General features: G+C 40.4%; 1 protein-coding gene across 2 annotated transcripts in view; it reads right to left on the reverse strand.

The window, feature by feature from the left end:
• The window catches only part of PLEKHG1 (pleckstrin homology and RhoGEF domain containing G1), a 248,702-nt gene that overhangs the window by 51,607 nt on the left and 179,160 nt on the right, over positions 1–17,935 (reverse strand). For both annotated transcript variants that reach the window (XM_001505820.5, XM_029057922.2), the window contains 2 exons: positions 12,526–12,626; positions 47–116 (listed from right to left, as the gene is read on the reverse strand). In XM_001505820.5, coding sequence (XP_001505870.3) covers positions 47–116; positions 12,526–12,626 — 171 coding nt within the window. The remainder of the gene's footprint in view (positions 1–46; positions 117–12,525; positions 12,627–17,935) is intronic.

Genomic DNA, 17,935 nt, shown 5'->3' on the forward strand with positions numbered 1-17,935 from the left:
TGAAAGCAATTGAATCATTATTCTGAGTCCTAAAATCAAGTCTTACCTTAGAAACAAAACATTCTGCTATGGCCACGGGATCATTTTCGCAGTTTTCCAGTTCTTGCAAGAGTTCACTATTTTTTTTTAAAAATGGGAAAATGTTATTAAGAATTACAAATAAGGTACATATTACACAACCATATATATCAAACTGCTTTTTATTGCCTTATTTCATAACAAAATAACCAGCTTAAATAAAATACAGGAAATCAGATCAGCACTCCAGAAGTCACAGATGGCAGGCAAAGCAAGTTTGCACACATTTTTCCACCTACAGAAGGATCATCAACTAATGATTAAAATTATACACGATTTTCCTGTGGCATATATTGCAGAGGAAATGGCTTCTCTACTTCCTGCCCTGACCTGCTGTGTGCTGTTGCTGTGCTTGTATGAAACAGATGCAGCACTACCTGCCAAAAGAGGCTGGGTCTCCCAGAGTATGTGAACTTTCCAAACAGAGAAGCCAAAAAGCTTTGTGTCTGTTAGTGAGAGCTATTCCTTTACAGCCTTGAGTGTGACATCTATTCTGAACAAGGTGCAATCTTCCTATAACAACACGGATCTGGACGTCAACTACTTTTGCAGAATCAGAAAAAAATCTCCCTTCCTCTGAGTTGTGTTACGTAAATGAAGAGCAATAAATGATTCTGGCCCTCCACCTCACCCTGTGATTGATTCGCTGAGAGGCCTCATCCTTATGACGTGACTGGCTGACCAACGGAACTGCTCCTACATCCTCAGCAGCTGCCCTGGAGGGTGACCCCTGGTAGCCACCCTTCCTCTGCAGCTCCGGCAGAGCTCTCTCCACCTCTGAGCCTCTCTGGCCATGTTCCATCTGGGACCTGGATTCCATTTCCAGAAGGGAATCTCATCAGAGAGGCTCCGAAGTAAGCTGCAGCTGGGCTGAAGGGTGGTTGAGATAGACCTGAGCAGATCTCATTTAGCCTTTCTGCTGAGGGCTCATCAGATACTGTGGTGGTTTGGATTGGCTGAATAGGGGGGCCTTGGCACAATGCCAAGGACCAGGAAAGTAAAAAATAAAAAGGAAATTTAAAATGGGGCAAAAGGGAGCAAACACTATTCGTGTGCCATCTATATATGCTGAATAGGTACTTTCCCCCTTTCTCCTGAATATTACAATACAAAAGAATGTTCACTAGGGAAAAATGATTCTAGTTTATCTGTGTTCTGTATGTTGCCTGGTGCATTTTTGGCACTCGAAGTTTTAAAATATTCTGATTGAAGCTTAATGGTTTCCTTGATTTTTCCCATTTTGTAGGTTATATATGTTTAGCTCGGCAATAAATTTGTTCCACCAAGTCCTCCAACTTCCAAGCCATCCAAAATATGGGAGAATTAAGCTCAACAGTAATCATTCAGTGGTAATTATTCAGTTCTTACCATGTGCAAAGCACTGTGTTGGGCCCTAGGGAGAGTAAAATAGAGTACATAGATACAATCCCTGCACACAAGAAGCTTTCAGTGCTAATGATGCATCAGCAGAGATGGAAAATTATCTCTGCTACTACCTTCTACTTCCTGAATTTTATGTTCACTGTAGAGATTTGTGTCACCGTAAAGTCGAGACAGGCTAAAGGATCAAAAACAGTCTTTTCAGTCTTTTAACCAGTAATTTTTCCAAAACATGCACTTCAATGGGATAGGGAAATTAGATAGATTTTAGGAGCATTTGTCCCCCTGTAAGTTTTTACGGCAAGGTTAGGGCTGCTATAGTCCGTTCCCTAACGATGAGTTAAAACACTGAGAAAATGACTACAGCACTTGATCCTCCAGTGTAGTGTGATGACCAGGCTAGAGAAAGAATACCAGAACGTGGGGGCCCAGAATGGAATGAGTGATTATGTTCTTAAGATCTGTAACATTAACATCAAGGCCCTTTTTAATCTTAAGGTCTTGGAAATTATAAAAAAACACCCTTCTTTATCTCGTAGGGATGCTGAGATAGTAATGCTTGTAAAAGCACTTCGGAAAAATGAAGACGCTACACAAACAGAAGTAATCGTTTGTGAAAACTCCCTGGGTTGAAGGATAATAAAGTCAGTGGGACACTGGGAGACAGATTGTTGAGACTGAATATTATTATTTAATGCCTTTAGGATTGCACACTCATCTCTGTAGCAAGACAGACAACTGAGCAGGGCTGCTGGCAGGAATGGGGGGCATAGATTTTAGTCAGTAGTTAAGGTTCTTATAAGCCCTCAAATCAAGGGATAGTTGCTGTACCTCAGTGTGTTTTGTGAACACACACACCTAAAAACCCAACTTACATACACTTACAGGACTTCCACTAATTGCCAAGGTTTTGCTAACATTCCAGTTATTGTGGCTTTGTGAGATGGGAAGTGAGAATGCAAGGAGAGGAAGAGAGAAGGGAAAATGTAAATTTATTTAGTTACAAACTCAGAATAAAAGGCAGATTTTTTCATAGGATATTTTTTAAATAGGACAGCACTTGAGTGTCCTTGGGTCCCAATACTTTTTTCTATTGAGTTCCTTTCTCTTTTGCTTCCATTCTTCCTGCTTTTCCTGGCTTATTATTTGCTCATTTTCTGCTCAAAGGTCTGACTGAATTGTGGTCATCCTGTTTCATGTCAGAGGTGGAAGGGGGTCAGGGAGAAAAAAAACACAAGATGGGGTGGCGGGAGGGAGGATGGGAGGGAGAGAGAGGAAAGGAGAGAGAGAGAGAGAAGAGGAAATGGTTCAGGTACCTTTTTGCCCCTAATCAATCTTCCCAAATATATCTTCTTTTCAAAAGAAAATTAAGGGGAAAATATCAATTCTTATTTCCATAGGTGTGTATTTATATGAGCATATGTGTTCAATGTCAGGAAACACTATTCCATTTCCCAGTAACATACTACACATTAAATTGTCCCAAAACCAAGGCTGAGTTGCTTGTGAATGTGAAAACAGGAATTGTGACATGACCTTGAAGGCTTTGATGCTTCAGAGTAAATTGAGATGCAGTAATGGAGCCAATCTTCTTTTAGTTTGAAATCAGCTGCCTGCAATACTTCCCTTCCCTCTTAAGCCAGGTCAATCAGCAATTAATTTTGTACAGCTGTAGTAAGATATACTCAAACAAGAATAAAAATGAATTGTTTGAATTTTGTGAATTGTACAAAAGTTCCCTTCAGCTTTCTTGTACACCGCCGTAGGCTTGAAAAACTGCCTGGTAAGGAGGGATACTGGAAAATACTTCCATCACGACCTAAATCCAAGAAACAGAGTGTAAAAGATGTGGCAGAAACACTGTGCTCCACCTAGCCTCTGGAGAAGCTAATTATTTTTTCTCAATGCATCACCTGTACTAGGTGCAGAAAGGAAGGATAAGAGGCACTGGTCACGAAGTTATCCTGCTGTTCTCAGAAAGCAGAAATTGTGGACTCTAGGATAGGAAGTAAGTATTCACTTATAATTTTCTTTCTGGAGAAACTGTGTATTTATAAAGAAGGAAATGAAAGAATGGAGAAATTTTGCTATGGCCTTTCTAGAAGAAAGGTTAAAGAAGAAACCTTAAGAAATGAAATTCAAAACTTTCGATGTGCCAAAAAATGAAGTGTTTTAAAGCTAGACTGAAGAATTAGACAATGACCACTAATGTTCAAGACTTTCATTCTTGGAGCCAGATTCAAACAATGATTTGGAAATGTCTTAGTCCAAAAGGGGATGTTGTGCAAGAGAAATGGTATTTATTTTCCTTTGTTTCCCAATTTTGGAGAATTCCCTTCCCCTGTATTTCATCCTCCACCAGTTTATTTAGTTTCTAATGTTATGGTCACATTACTGAAATTTCAGGGTTATTCTAGTCACCAGTTTCCAGGCAGGTAGTAATCTTACACACAGGGAAGAGAAACATCTTTTGAGAAAAGAGGAACTTTAGACTATTGTTTGATACAAAATGATTCTTTGGGATAAGACTTTGGGAAATACAGCTTAAGATCTAGTCTGCCTGAACTGTGAAGGCTGGGAGAAAACATTAGCTTTCATTGTCTTTAGTGTTGAGAATTATTAGAAGCAGCATGGCATAGAATAAGGGCCAGGGAGTTAGAAGGTCATGGGTTCTAATCCCATCTCTGCCACTTGTCTGCTGGGTGACCTTGGGCAAGTGATTTCACTTCTCTGTAACTCAGTTACCTCATCTGTAAAATGGGGATTGAGACTGAGTTGGACATGGATTGTGTCCAATTGGATTTGCTTGTATCCTTTCCAGGGCTTAGTACAGTGCCTGGCACAGAGTAAGCATTTAACCATTATTATTATTATTAAGAATTACTTTTACTGTTAACAGACAACAGGCAAATTGCAAGGTATAAAACATTGAGATTTTGAATATCATTAATGCCACTATTATATAAATGAATGCAAGGGTATCAAGTTTTCATTTGAACATAGGAGGAACTTGGAAAAGGGTAAGGAATAGGGCATAAAAAGGGCAGGACTGAGAGGGGAAAGAAGACAGCGAGGAGGAGGAGAGAAAACAGGGAGGCGGAGAGGAGAACAGGAAGGAGATGGTGGAGAAAAGGAAGAACATGAGGAGGAAGAGGTGAAGAAGAACAGGAAAGAAGAGGAGATGGAGAGGAAAGAAAGGAGAGAAGGAGAAGGAGAGAAAGGAAGGAGGAGGGGGGAATTAATGAGGAGATGAAGGACAAGTAAACTAGACTGTAAACTCCTCTGTACTGGAAGGAGGGATCATGACTGCCAACTCTGCTGTATAGTACTCTCCCAAGCACTTAGCATGGTGTCCTGCTTACCAAATCCAGTGGCTTCTACTCCATTCTAATCCTCCTCGACCTCTCAGCTGCCTTCAACACTGCTGATCATCCCCTTCTCCTGGAAACATTGTCCAACCTCGGCTACACTGAAACTGTCCTCTTCTGGTTTTCCTATCTTTCTGGCTCCTCATTCTCAGTCCCTTTTGCAGGTTCCTCCTCTGCCTCCCACCCCCTAACTGTGGGTGTCAAAGTTCAGTTCTTGGCCCTTTCTATTCTCTACCACCCACTTCTGTGGAGAACTCAATCGCTCCCATGGTTTCAACTATTACCGCTATGCGGATGATTTTGGGGAAGCAGCGTGGCTCAGTGGAAAAGACCCTGGGCTTCGGAGTCAGAGGTCATGAGTTCGACTCCCGGCTCTGCCACTTGTCAGCTGTGTGACTGTGGGCAAGTCACTTAACTTCTCTGTGCCTCAGTTCCCTCATCTGTAAAATGGGGATTAACTGTGAGCCTCACGTGGGACAACCTGATTACCCTGTATCTCCCCCAGCGCTTAGAACAGTGCTCGGCACATAGTAAGTGCTTAACAAATACCAACATTATTATTATTATTATTATTCCCAAATCTACAACTCCAGCCCTGATCTCTCTCTCCCCCGCTTTGGTCTCGCATTTCCTCCTGCCTTCAAAACATCACTATTTAGGTGTCCCGCCATCACCTCAAACTTAACATGCCTAAAACAGAACTTTTTATCATCCCACCCAAACCATATCCTTCCCCCGACTTTCCTATCACTGTAAAAAGCATTACCATCCTTCCTGTCTCATAAGACTGCAGCCTTGGAATTATCCTTGACTCCTCACTCTCATTCAACCCAAACAGTCAATCCGTCACTAAATCCTGTCAGTTTGACCTTCACAGTATCACTAAAATCCACCATTTCCTCTCCAAACGGCTACCACATTAATCCAAGCACTTATCCTATCCCGCCTTGATTACTGTATCAGCCTCCTGTCTCTCCCTACTGCAGTTCATACTTCACTCTGCTGCCCAGATCATTTTTCTACAAAAGCGTTCAGGCCATGTTTCCCCACTTCTCATGAACCTCCAGCGGTTACCCGTCTACCGCCGCAAACAGAAACTCCTTACCATCAGCCTTAAAACACTCAATCACCTTGCCTCCTACCACCTCACCTCCCTACTCTCGTACTACAATCCAGCCCACACACTTCACTCATCTAATGCTAACCTTCTCACTCTACCTCGATCTCATCCTCCTCACTGCCTATCTCTCACCCGCATCCTGCCTCTCACCTGGAACACCCTCCCTTTTCTTATCTGACAATTACTCTCCCCACCTTCAAAGCCTTATTAAAGGCATATATTCTCCAAGAGGCCTTCCTTAAGCCCTCTTTTCCTTTTTTTTGTGTTGGTATTTGTTAAGCGCTTACTATGTGTAGAACACTGTTCTAAGCGATGGGGTAGATACAGGGTAATTAGGTTGTCCCACGTGAGGCTCACAGTCTTAATCACCATTTTAAAGATGAAGTAACTGAGGCACCGAGAAGTTAAGTGACTTGCCCACAGTCACACAGCTGACAAGTGGCCGAGTCGGGATTCGAACCCACGACCCATGACCTCGACTCCCAAGTCCGTGCTCTTTCTATTGAGCCACGCTGCTTCTCTTTATTCCACTCTCTTCTGCATCGCTCTTTATTCATCCCCCTCCCAGTTCCACAGCATTTATGTACATATCCGTAATTTGATTTATTTGTATTAATGTCTGTCTCCCCCTCTAGACTGTAAGCTTGTTGTGGGCAGGGAATGTGTCTGTCATACTGTTATATCGTACTCTCCCAAGTGCTTAGTACAGTGCTCTGCAAATGGTAAGTGCTCAATATATACGATTGACTGACTCCCGGAGCCATCGCTTTCTGGCTACAGCTTTTGAGCATGTCTACTCATGCTCAGTGCAACCCAAGAGCAGATCCGATCGGTGCTATCAAAGGAAGATGTTCTACCACTGCAGGGACTGGCAATGGAAGCAAGACATGTACTACCAGCACCAGGGTGGACTCTCAGCAGTCACAGGATGGCTCTATGTTCTTGGAAGAGGATTGGAAGGTGGTGGATTGTGATATCTTGTCTAGGTGCCACAGTGATCCCTCTAAATTCCACTCAACCATCTTTATGTTTGTGAATGACCTAGTTCACAGAGGAATGCCAGCAATACCCAGTGTCCCAGGTGACTGGGTGAGGAATTAAACTATGAATCGCAAGGCTCCGGCAATAGCGTGGACGTAGTTAGGGGTGCCAGTCCCATCAGGGACCCCTTGCATACTCTCAGCCTCTCTCACCCCTGGTCTTTGAAAAATACTGTCAGGGCTGGAAATAACCAAAATGGTGGCTTTCTGGTTTGTTTGCTCTTAGCTCTCAGTCCTCATCCCTCCAAAGTCCTTGATCCTTTTTCTCCTATCATTCACAATGGAAATTTGGCACTTAAGGATCTGGCCCTTCCTGCCAAAGACAGTGATATGTAAGCAATCAATAAAATACTTTTTGATGATGATGATTTTGACCACACAATCAGTGTAGAACACTGAACATTACAATTACATTATGAATTACATTTGAATGTGGTTTTGGAATTCCTGAGAGAAAAAATGAAACAGGGAGTTGTTCCGTTTGCTGTGTAAGTTTGCTCTATATGTATGGTTAGTCTAAGATATAATGAGAGTTATAGTTAACTCAAATGGCACAATGAAAAATTATTCATTCCCTCAACTCCTGACTGAATGCATTATGCCAGCAAGGATGACAGCAACAAATTATCAGTGGGAGACGTGTGTGATTTTCTCCTAAATCAACGTTCATTTTTGATAGATTTTTAACAAGTTGCGCTGACTGAAATTTCAGACTGCCAAAAAAAGAGAATAACAAGATTTCAAAACCCACTGAGTGCCAATTCCATTTGAACTGAGGGTATGTGGAAGGAAGTGTCATTTTCTAAAAACAAAAGACTCCATCCTCAGAAAGCGGATTGATAACCAAGCAGAAGCCTTAATAATGCATGTAAAGCATATGAAATCAATATAAACGACACTTTTCAGATGGAAAAATCGTGTTTTTAATTCCTTGAATTCTACATCTGAGATATTCCTTTTACCTTTAGAGGAGACCAGAAAAATCAAACCCGAGATAAAAAGTAACTGGAACTATTTTTGTTTTATGAAGCTAACTCTTAATACACATGGTTCCCCATATAACGGAATACTGAAAAGCAATGTAGACCAAGGAAAGCAATAAAGAGCATTTTTTTAAAAATAAGCTGAACGCATTTAAAATGAACAGACTCTGTTTGAAAACAATCAATGGTCCATAAAGAACTGCCAGATATCATTGAAGAGCTACAGGACATTAATTTTGAGAACTCATAAAACAGGGTGGATGTTAAATGCCTATCTTAAAAACCAAAAAGGAAAAAAGGATGACCCTGGAAATTATTGACCAATCAAATACAAAGTAATAGAAAGTAAATGCATTTCTGTTAGGACAGAATTATTCCAAATCAATGATATTTTACTGAATAATAGAATGACAAGCTTTATACACAAGCAATATTGCATTTACAACTTCCGGTTTACATTTAGCTGGAAATGTAAGGCTTTTCAGTGTACCCCACACTGCTTTTCCATATACAAGCTGAGAAATAGCATGGCCTAGTGGATACAGCATGGGCCTGGGAGTCAGAAGGACCTGGGTTCTAATCCTAGCTCCTCCACTTGTCTTCTGCGTGACCTTGGGTAAGTCACTTCACTTCTAAGTGCTTCAGTCATCTCATCTGTAACATGGGGATTAAGACTGTGACCCCGATGTGGGTCATGAACTGTGTCCAACATGATGAGCTTGTATCTATCCCAGCTTAGAACAGTGCTGTGCACAGTGTAGTGCTAACAAATACACTATTATTATTATATTCTGTATGATTTGCCCATACAGTCGATTCCACCTGGAAGCATGTTTTCATTACAAGTTCTCAATAGTATGCAATAGTGGAATTAGGGAATGTTCTTATGACAATGTGCATCCATTTGGAAGCAGAGCAATGGGGTTTCAGAAGATATGATTGTGAATATGCTTAACACACTGGATGTGAGATGTCTAGTAAAATACACATTTACCTTCATGAGGTTCATGAAGAACATAATCACCTGAGTTACAGGAAATCTGACTTATTTGTTTTAGGTGTGGGCATAGTTGGCTTGAGGATCCTTCTGGGAGGGTGACTCAAAAATGGGTCAGAGCAACCTGATGTCCAAAGTGTTATATGGTGATGGGTGTGGAAATCAATTCTAGTTGATATCTTTAGCAATAATGCAATGAGACAATTGGGGCGTGCTCATCAATTTTCCAAATTAAATGAATAAAAAACTACCGCTACTACTACATCAAATTGATTAAGGTCGCTTAACATGTTGCAAGGCAGAAATGAAAATCAAATTGCAACTGAAAATTAGAAAAAGTCTCACAAAAATAGGATGAAAATAATGGAGAAAAGTTCATGGTACTAAACATAGTAGAAGAGCAAGATAGTAAAACTATAATACGGGAAAAAATGGCCAAGGCAAATACAACATAAACCCCCTAGGAATCAGAGTTATGTAAAGCTGAAAATTGTTGGCAATACAGTATTATTAAAAAAAAGCAAGGATGGTATCATGCTTTATATAATAAGGATCTTATTCAAATATTGTTTCCAGTTTTCATCACCACACCTTAAACATATGAGGAAAACCTGGAGACAACTCAGGAAAGAATACAATTATTTATTTTAATATTTCATGGCATTTGATAAGCTCTATGTGCCAGGCACTGTACTAAGCCCTGGGTCAGATACAAGATTATCAGGTTGGACACAATCCATGTTCCACACGAGCTCATAGTTAATCTCCATTTTACAGATAAGGAAACTGAGCACAGAAACGTTAAGTGATTTGCCCAACAGACAGCAGACTAGTAGTGGAAAAGGAATTAGAACCCAGGTCCTCTGATTCCCAGACCTGTGCTCTTTCCACTAAGCCATTCTTCTTCTAAGAAAATTTTTTAAGGGGAAGTTAAATATATGAGAATAGAAAAGTTAACAAAATTAGAATCATTTGGCTTAGAAAAACAAATGATTAAATATAATGTATTGCATTACTTATTATCCAATAGAAGTTACACCATTTTCTAGGGATTTACAGTGTGCTTGCAATTTACAGAAATAAAACATTCACACTGCAAAGTATGCATTTTATAATTACATTTATGTACAGCTTTGTTGGGAATGCACTTATCTTTTAGATTCCTCTATTTCATATTTTCCAAGTGTTTCACAAAATCGTTTGCTAATCATTCCTTAAGACTCCCAGTGAGGTAGGGTAGATCTAGTCATTAGTTAGGCAGATGAATAAATCAAGGCCAACTCTAGGAAACACACTAAAGGCTCAAAAGCAAGTTATCACTGAAACAAAATTAACACTTTCAGCTTCAGAATGCCTAGCCTATTGCTTTGACCTCCTGACAGCTACGTTTCTATGTTTTATTACTAAACTCTAGAGACTTGTTGTACAGTCAGTTCTGTTATAAGATAGCTTGCGGGACCTGTTTGTATAGAACACGACCGAAGAATTAGGGAACATTATGCAGAGTGGGCCTGTTCTGGTATAATACAGTTGACAAGTTGGGGCAAGTAGGACCGGTGTAGGAGGAAACAGCTGTAATGCTGCTATGCCTTCAGGTGTCTGCTTCGGCCTTGCTGAACTGCATGGAACTTTGGGTTTTGACAACTTTACTATATTACAGTAAAAGAACAATGGGTGGTACAGGGTCCAGCACTCTACTAGTGATCATTAAAATAATATGGAATTTCTCAGGTTTCTTTCTGGATTGTTGTCTCTCTGGCTCAGGAGTGGTGAAAGATCTCCCAGTCAAATTAGGTGCTAAGTGATAAATGAAGTTGACTCCTGGAAGTCCTCTTTGGGATCCAGACTCAGATCCAGTCGGGGGATCTAATTTGCAATTTGGGGAACGTTAAAAAGTTCCGGCCTAATAATTCAGGAGTTTCGAGAAGTAGCATGGCCTAGTGGATAGACCATGGTCTTGGGAGTCAGGACCTGGGTTCTAATCCTGGCTTCGTCACTTGTCTGCCGTGTGACCTTAGGCAAGTCAATTCACATCTCTGCATCTCAGTCACGATGTGTAAAATGGGGATTAAGACTGTAAACCCTACGTGGGACATGGACTGTGTCCAACCTGATTATCTTGTCTACTCCAGCACTTAGAATAGTGCCTGGGACACAGTAAATATTAACAAATATCGAAAAAAAAAATTAAAGGATTTTATTAGTTAAAACACTTCTGCTGCCAGGCCCCCAATTTTCTACTCAATTATTATTTACATTGAAAAAGACTTTCTTTTAAGTAATTCCCATCCCTACCTTTTAGTCTACGGAATGACTCTTGCTTTACTTTGTTCAGTCAATCAATGGTGTTTACTGAGCTCTTACTGTGCACAGAGCACTGTATTAAACGCCTGGGAGAGTACACTACCCTAGAGTTGGCAGACACATTGCCTGGACAAGGATAGGATGTCATTGACATTAACAATAAATGTCAGAGACAAGATATTATATATACATGCATACAAATACCTCTAGCCACCTTCACAAAACCATAAGTCACAATACCTCCACAATACCCCGCCTTAAGTATCTCCCCTCCTGAGTCTATCTTAGACAAGACATCGGATCAAGGTCTTAAAATGCTGTTCACGATGCAGAAGAAACCTCTAATGGCTATGCATTTCCTTTTGAATTAAACAAAAACTCCTAACCACTGGATCCCCAGCAGCTGTATCCTCCTACCTTGCTCACTCCCCATTTCTGCCAACTCACACCTTTAGTCCTCTTAAGCTAATCTTTGCCTCATCATCAATTCTCGTGTATCTGACCATCACTCTCACTCTTCCCCACCTGTGAAACTCCCTCTTAGTCAAATCTGCCTAACTGCATTCCTCTTCAACTTCAAAGTCGTTCTAAAGTCACCTTCTCCTAAAAGCATTTCCCAGTTAATCCCCACCTTCCAGATTCTCTCAACATCCCAGGAGTACAGATGTGTCTGTCTACTTTCACTTTTAATCATTTTTGATTCATACACAGGCACTCCAACTCTACCTAATTCCCACCCGAATTTTCAATTTACCCATTTTCTGGTTTTTTCCTTCAATTCTCCACTGATTTCTCTTTTTTGTTCTCTCACTTCACTTCTATTTAGTGCCTTTACAGCTTTGCTTAGGAAATGTTTGCCGTCTTTCACGGCTTTTCATCCATTCGTGAAGCCTCTTAGGACAAAAGTACTGTCTGAAACTCATTCAATAAACAACACTAAAAGGAACAGTCACTACTATAAATCCCAAATTGACCAGGGAGACAACAGTAATGTCTATCTCCTGGGCAACAGTTTGGAAGGAAAGGAGATATGTTTATCAGACATAAAATATTGACTTTATCATACAATAAGGACTCCACCTGCCAGGAGTTGTTCAGGACATCCACAGCAAGACTGTGAAACTGAACAAAAATTATTACAGAAGATTAGTTTTCTTATTTCATATTCATCATGCTAGAGGTAACACTACCCTGGGAGAAGCACAACATCTTGCTGGTTTCTTTTCACTTAGCCCATCCTTAAATCTTCACTTACCTGTTGAAATGATAGATGTCCTGTATGTTTCCAAATAGGGCTGATCGCTCTTCAGTCCCCAAAGAAAGCCTGGTTTGGTCAGTGATACAATCAAGATAGTCCTGTAAAATAAATGAGACAGTTCCTTCAACATTGCTACCCCTTTTCAGTAGCAGGGAATGGAGATATCTTTAATTGTACAAAATGGTTCCTTCAGCTCAATTTCAAATTATTACAATAATCTACTCTAATCTAAACAGAACTCTTTCATAAAAATGAACAATATTTATCTGTTCACTGAAACAGTAAGAACCCTAATAAGCTGAATGGTGAACAATACAGCAGTGTGTGTTTATCCAACAGAAAATATATTTTATTCAATACCAATATAATATCTATTAATTATTCATTAATATCCACATTGTTTCCATAAGAAGATACTTTTTCCTTGAATGATGGATGATTCCCACTTTCTAAATTGTGGGGGTCATTCAAGGTTCAGTTCTGGGTTCCCGTCTATTCTGCATCTCCCCACTCACTTGGAGAACTCATTTGCTTCCGCAACTTCAACTTCCATCCCTATGTGGATGATTCCCTTCTCTGCAGACTTGTATTTCCTTCTGCCTTCGGGACATCTCTACTTGTATATCCCAATGACACCTCATACCTCACATTCAAAACAAAATTCCTCATCTTCCTTCCCTGTCTTCCCACTGTTTTTCTCATCACTGTATACAAAACCACCAGCCACCCTGTCTCATAAGTCAGTAACCTTGGTATTAGTCTCAACTCACCATTCTCATTCAACCCACATATTCAATGTCACCAACCTGCACAACATCACTAAAATCCACCCCTTCCTCTCCATCCATACTGCTACTATGCTATTCCAAACATATCACAGTCCACCCTGACTGCATCAGTCATCATCATCAGTCTGCATCAGTCATGAGTCTTCTTGCTGATCTCCCTGCACCCTGTGTATCCCCACTCCAGTCCTTACTTCACTCTGTTGCCCAAATCATTTTCCTAAAAAGAGTTCAGACCATATCTCCCCATTCCTCAAAAACCTCCAATGGTTGCCCACCCACCAATGCATCAAACTCCTTACTATCAGTTTTAAAACTCTTAATCAGCTCACCTCCACCTACTTTCCCTCACTGATCTACAACCCAGATTGCACACTTCACTCTCTCCTCTAACCAACCTACTCTCTATTTTTCTACCTTGTCTATCCTGCCACTGACCCTTTGCCACATCTTTCCTCTGGTCTGAATCTCTTCCCCTTTTATATAGAACAGACCAGCAGTCTCTCCACCTAGAGAGCCCTAAAGTCTTATCTCCTCCAAGAGGATTTTCCTAACTAAATCCTTTCATTCATTCATTTAATAGTATTTATTGAGCGCTTACTATATGCAGAGGACTGTACTAAGCACTTGGAATGTACAAATCAGTAACAGATAGAGACAGTCCCTGCCCTTTGATGGGTTTACAGTCTAATCGGGGGGAGACAGACAGACAAGAACAATAGCAATAAATAGAATCAAGGGAAAGAACATCTCATTAAAACAATAGCAAATCCTCATTTCGCCTCCCCATCCTCCCCTCCTAGTTGTTTATGAACTTGGATCCATATCTCTTAAGTACTTGATATTCACCCCACCATCAGTCCCACAACAGTTATTTACATATCCTTACACTCTTCCATTTCTCCTACCTGTAAATTACTTTAATGTCTTTCTCCCCCTCTGGACTGTATGTTCATCAAGGGCCAGGATAGTGTCTACCAACTCTCTTGCATAATACTCTCCCAGGTGCTTAATACAGTGCTCTTACACACAGCAAGCACTCAGTAAATCTCACTGATTGACTGATTGATCCCAGATTAAAAAGTCAGACAACTAAGGAAAAATTTGTTTTTGATCAAGAAGAAAAAAATCCAATAGCTGTCAATTTTTCAACGAAACTATAGTTAGGTTGCAGTGTGTAATTCACTAAGATGTACTTCAAGTTTATACTTTGTTAAAAAAATAAACTTAGTTAATGAAACGTGAAAAAGTTCACTGAATTTTATTTTTATCCCCCTAAGAACACAGTAGCTCCTCATAGTCCTGTAATTTGTTGGCTAGAGATTCTATTTCACAATGTGTTAAACTGCATCACTGTCAGGAGACAGAGGCTATCTGACCAGCTGGATAAGGAAGAACAACTGACCCCAGACCTGTGTCTCAAAATGCTAGTCATAAACCAAGTAAGCAAGTGTACTCTGTCAGTGTTTGAAAAGGAACTCTGCAGGAGGCGGGAAAACAATAAAGGAAACAATGAAACAGCTGAAATAACGTAAAATGAAAAATAAATAAAATCTCCTACCCTGGACTCAACAATGTACTAATGGCATTCGACCAAATGCAACACAGCATTCCATGGTATTAAGAGGAAGCAACCCTGTGAAATGTCAACTAGACCATGAAAGTCTTTTGCACCAAACTGCATTCCAGCATCTAATAGAAAATATAATATTTAAATTCACTGGGTAAGAACTGAAATTTTGAAACCACTATCTTTAGGACATTCATTTCTTACACTCCTTGGTAATCCTCATAAGGGCTTTCTAATGGGTCTCCCCAAAGGAGTCTTCCTCTAGTTTTTCAGCAAATCCCCCACCCTCCCCCACAAAATAACTTTTTTTTTTCAAAATCACAAGTTGAAAACACATCCTATGCTGGGAAAATAGTCTTAACAGCATGGCTTAGTGGCAAGAGCATGGGGCTTGGGAATCAGAGAATGTAGGTTCTAATCCTGGCTCTGCCCCTTGTCTGTTGTGTGACCTTGGGCAAGTCACTTAACTTCTCTGTGCCTCAGTTACCTCATCTGTAAAATGGGGATTTAGACTGTGAGCCCCACCTGGGACAACCTGATCATTTTGTATTTTCCCCAGTGCTTAGAACAGTGCTTGGCACATAGTAAGCAGTTAACAAATACCATTATTATTATTATTATTTAAAAGAGAGCCTCAGTATGACCACAATGATAAATTCAGGGAAAGCTTTCTGTCCAAGACGGAAGATCAACAGGCTTCCCCATTTATACACCCTAAGAAGCTTCAGACCTTGAAATCTATCCATTTATGGAACTAGATTTGTAATGATGTTGGTGATGGTGATCATCATAATAATAATAATAATGGTGGTATTTGTTAAGCACTTACCATGTGCAGAGCACTGTTCTAAGCGCTGGGGTAGATATAGGATAATCAGATTGTCCCACGTGGGGCTCACATTTTTTAATCCCCATTTTTGCAGATGAGGTAACTGAGGCACAGAGAAGTGAGGTGACTTGGCCAAGGTCACATATCAGACAAGTGGCGGAGCTGGGATTAGAGCCCATGACGTCTGACTCCCAAGCCCGGGCTCTTTCCACTAAGCCATGCTGCTTCTAACCATTCTAATCATAATATCAACAGCAACAACAACACTAGAGAACGAGGACTGAAATAAATTAAATTAGCTTTATTGCAACTTAAATAAATGCAATAGTTCAGTTCTGGCAAGAAGTTGAATGGATTCATCTTTAAGGGAAGAGAAAAGATTTACATGAAATTACACCCGAGGACAGAGCACTGAACAAAACCACCTTTACCTAGAGTTGAAAAGGCACTTGAGGGATCATCTGATCTAGCCCCCTGACTCCAGAGAGATGAATGAATAAACCATTCAGGACTGATAGCTGCCTATTTTTTCCTTAAACGCCTACTGGAATGAAGACTCCAAATATCCTTAGTAGCTTTTTGCAGACAGAAGTTCTTTCTTATCCAACTAAAAATCTCTCCTAATTTAATTTAAGCTTATTTCCTCTCGTTCAGTTCTCTGGATGTAGAGAACACCTGATTTGGTTTCTCCCCTTCTCCCTAGTTAAGAATATCCAGATCAACCCTTAGCCTCCTTTTTAGCCTAAAAAACCTTATATCCTTGAACCTTTCCCACTTTTTGATGCTTTTGGTTCTTTTCCTCTGGAGTCTCATCAGTTTCTCCACTACGTTTTAAAAGACCAAAACTGGACACAGCGCTCCATTATAAGGCCTTGATCAGGGCAGAGCTTAGGGAGAGGATACAGTTCCAACTCTTGACAGTCACGCTGTTGTTGATAGATCCCAAACAGCATTTTGGCTTTTTAACAGCATTTCACTGCTGACTCATACTCAGCTTCCGCAGAGAAGCAGCATGGCTCAGTGGAAAGAGCCCGGGCTTTGGAGTCAGAGGTCATGGGTTCGAATCCCGGCTCTGCCACTTGGCAGCTGTGTGACTGTGGGCAAGTCACTCCACTTCTCTGGGCCTCAGTTACCTCATCTGTAAAATGGGAATGAAGACTGTGAGCCCCACATGGGACACCCTGATTCCCCTGTGTCTACCCCAGCGCTTAGAACAGTGCTCTGCACATAGTAAGCGAATAACAAATACCAACATTATTATTATTAACTACAATGCGTACTTGGCCATATGCAAGCTGCGCCTTTGTCTAGTCTTTCTCCATACTATAGAGCCAAACAGAACACACTACATAGTGAGAGGAATCTAAAAGAGGTAACAGTTTTGTATTTAGACATATATCTTTATGAGAAAAGGTTTCAAAAATTATAACCGAGAATAATTGAGAAAAGTGCTGACACAAACACAACGTAGGAAGGGGAAAAAGAGTTTAGCTCTGGCCCTATTGTGCGACTTGGTGTACCTAAAAAACTGCAGAGGCTTCAGAAGAAGACAAGAGCTGCGATCTCCTTCTTGATTTAAAAGTGCCAAATTTGGTGGAATTTATAAGATCCAGGATTCAGGGGCACAGTTCCTTGCTGAGGGAAATTAAGGACTGAAGTTGCAGGAACACCAGAAAATGAACTTCAGAGGATGGAGAGTTTGAAAACTAGAATCTGTGGTTCAGAGAAACTATTAAGAGGGCATTGACTATCTGGAATTCTCAGAAAATGCAGTGTTGGGAGTCCAATTTTCCATAGGCTGCTGCTATTAAAGCAGATTAGAGTTGTGAAGCCACAACTTGCTTTCACCTAGTAATCTTAATTAAGTCTTTAAAATATGACACTTTACTTCTAAGTCAGTTACTGAAGCCTACTGCCCTACACACTGCATTAACAGCCATTATCATATGAAACCATAATGAAAGGTTTGAAACTCCCTGATAACACTTCAGGCTGCAAACATAATGACATGGTGCAGAAACCAATGAAATTTATTAGAGCTGGTCTTGCTGCTTATTAATTTTATTTGCTTATTGTCAGCACCTGTGGCTTCTCCAGTGTCAGCAATAAGTGGTTCATTTTTAATCTTTGCCTTTGTTGTTTTTTTATTGTTCCCCTACAGGTGGAATGTAAAATTTTCCCTCATGAAAAACACCTTTCTCCTCGGCATTCAAGTTATTCCCT

This window comes from Ornithorhynchus anatinus, chromosome 2 (assembly GCF_004115215.2).
Source record: "Ornithorhynchus anatinus isolate Pmale09 chromosome 2, mOrnAna1.pri.v4, whole genome shotgun sequence".
NCBI classification, from domain to species: Eukaryota; Metazoa; Chordata; class Mammalia; order Monotremata; family Ornithorhynchidae; genus Ornithorhynchus; species Ornithorhynchus anatinus.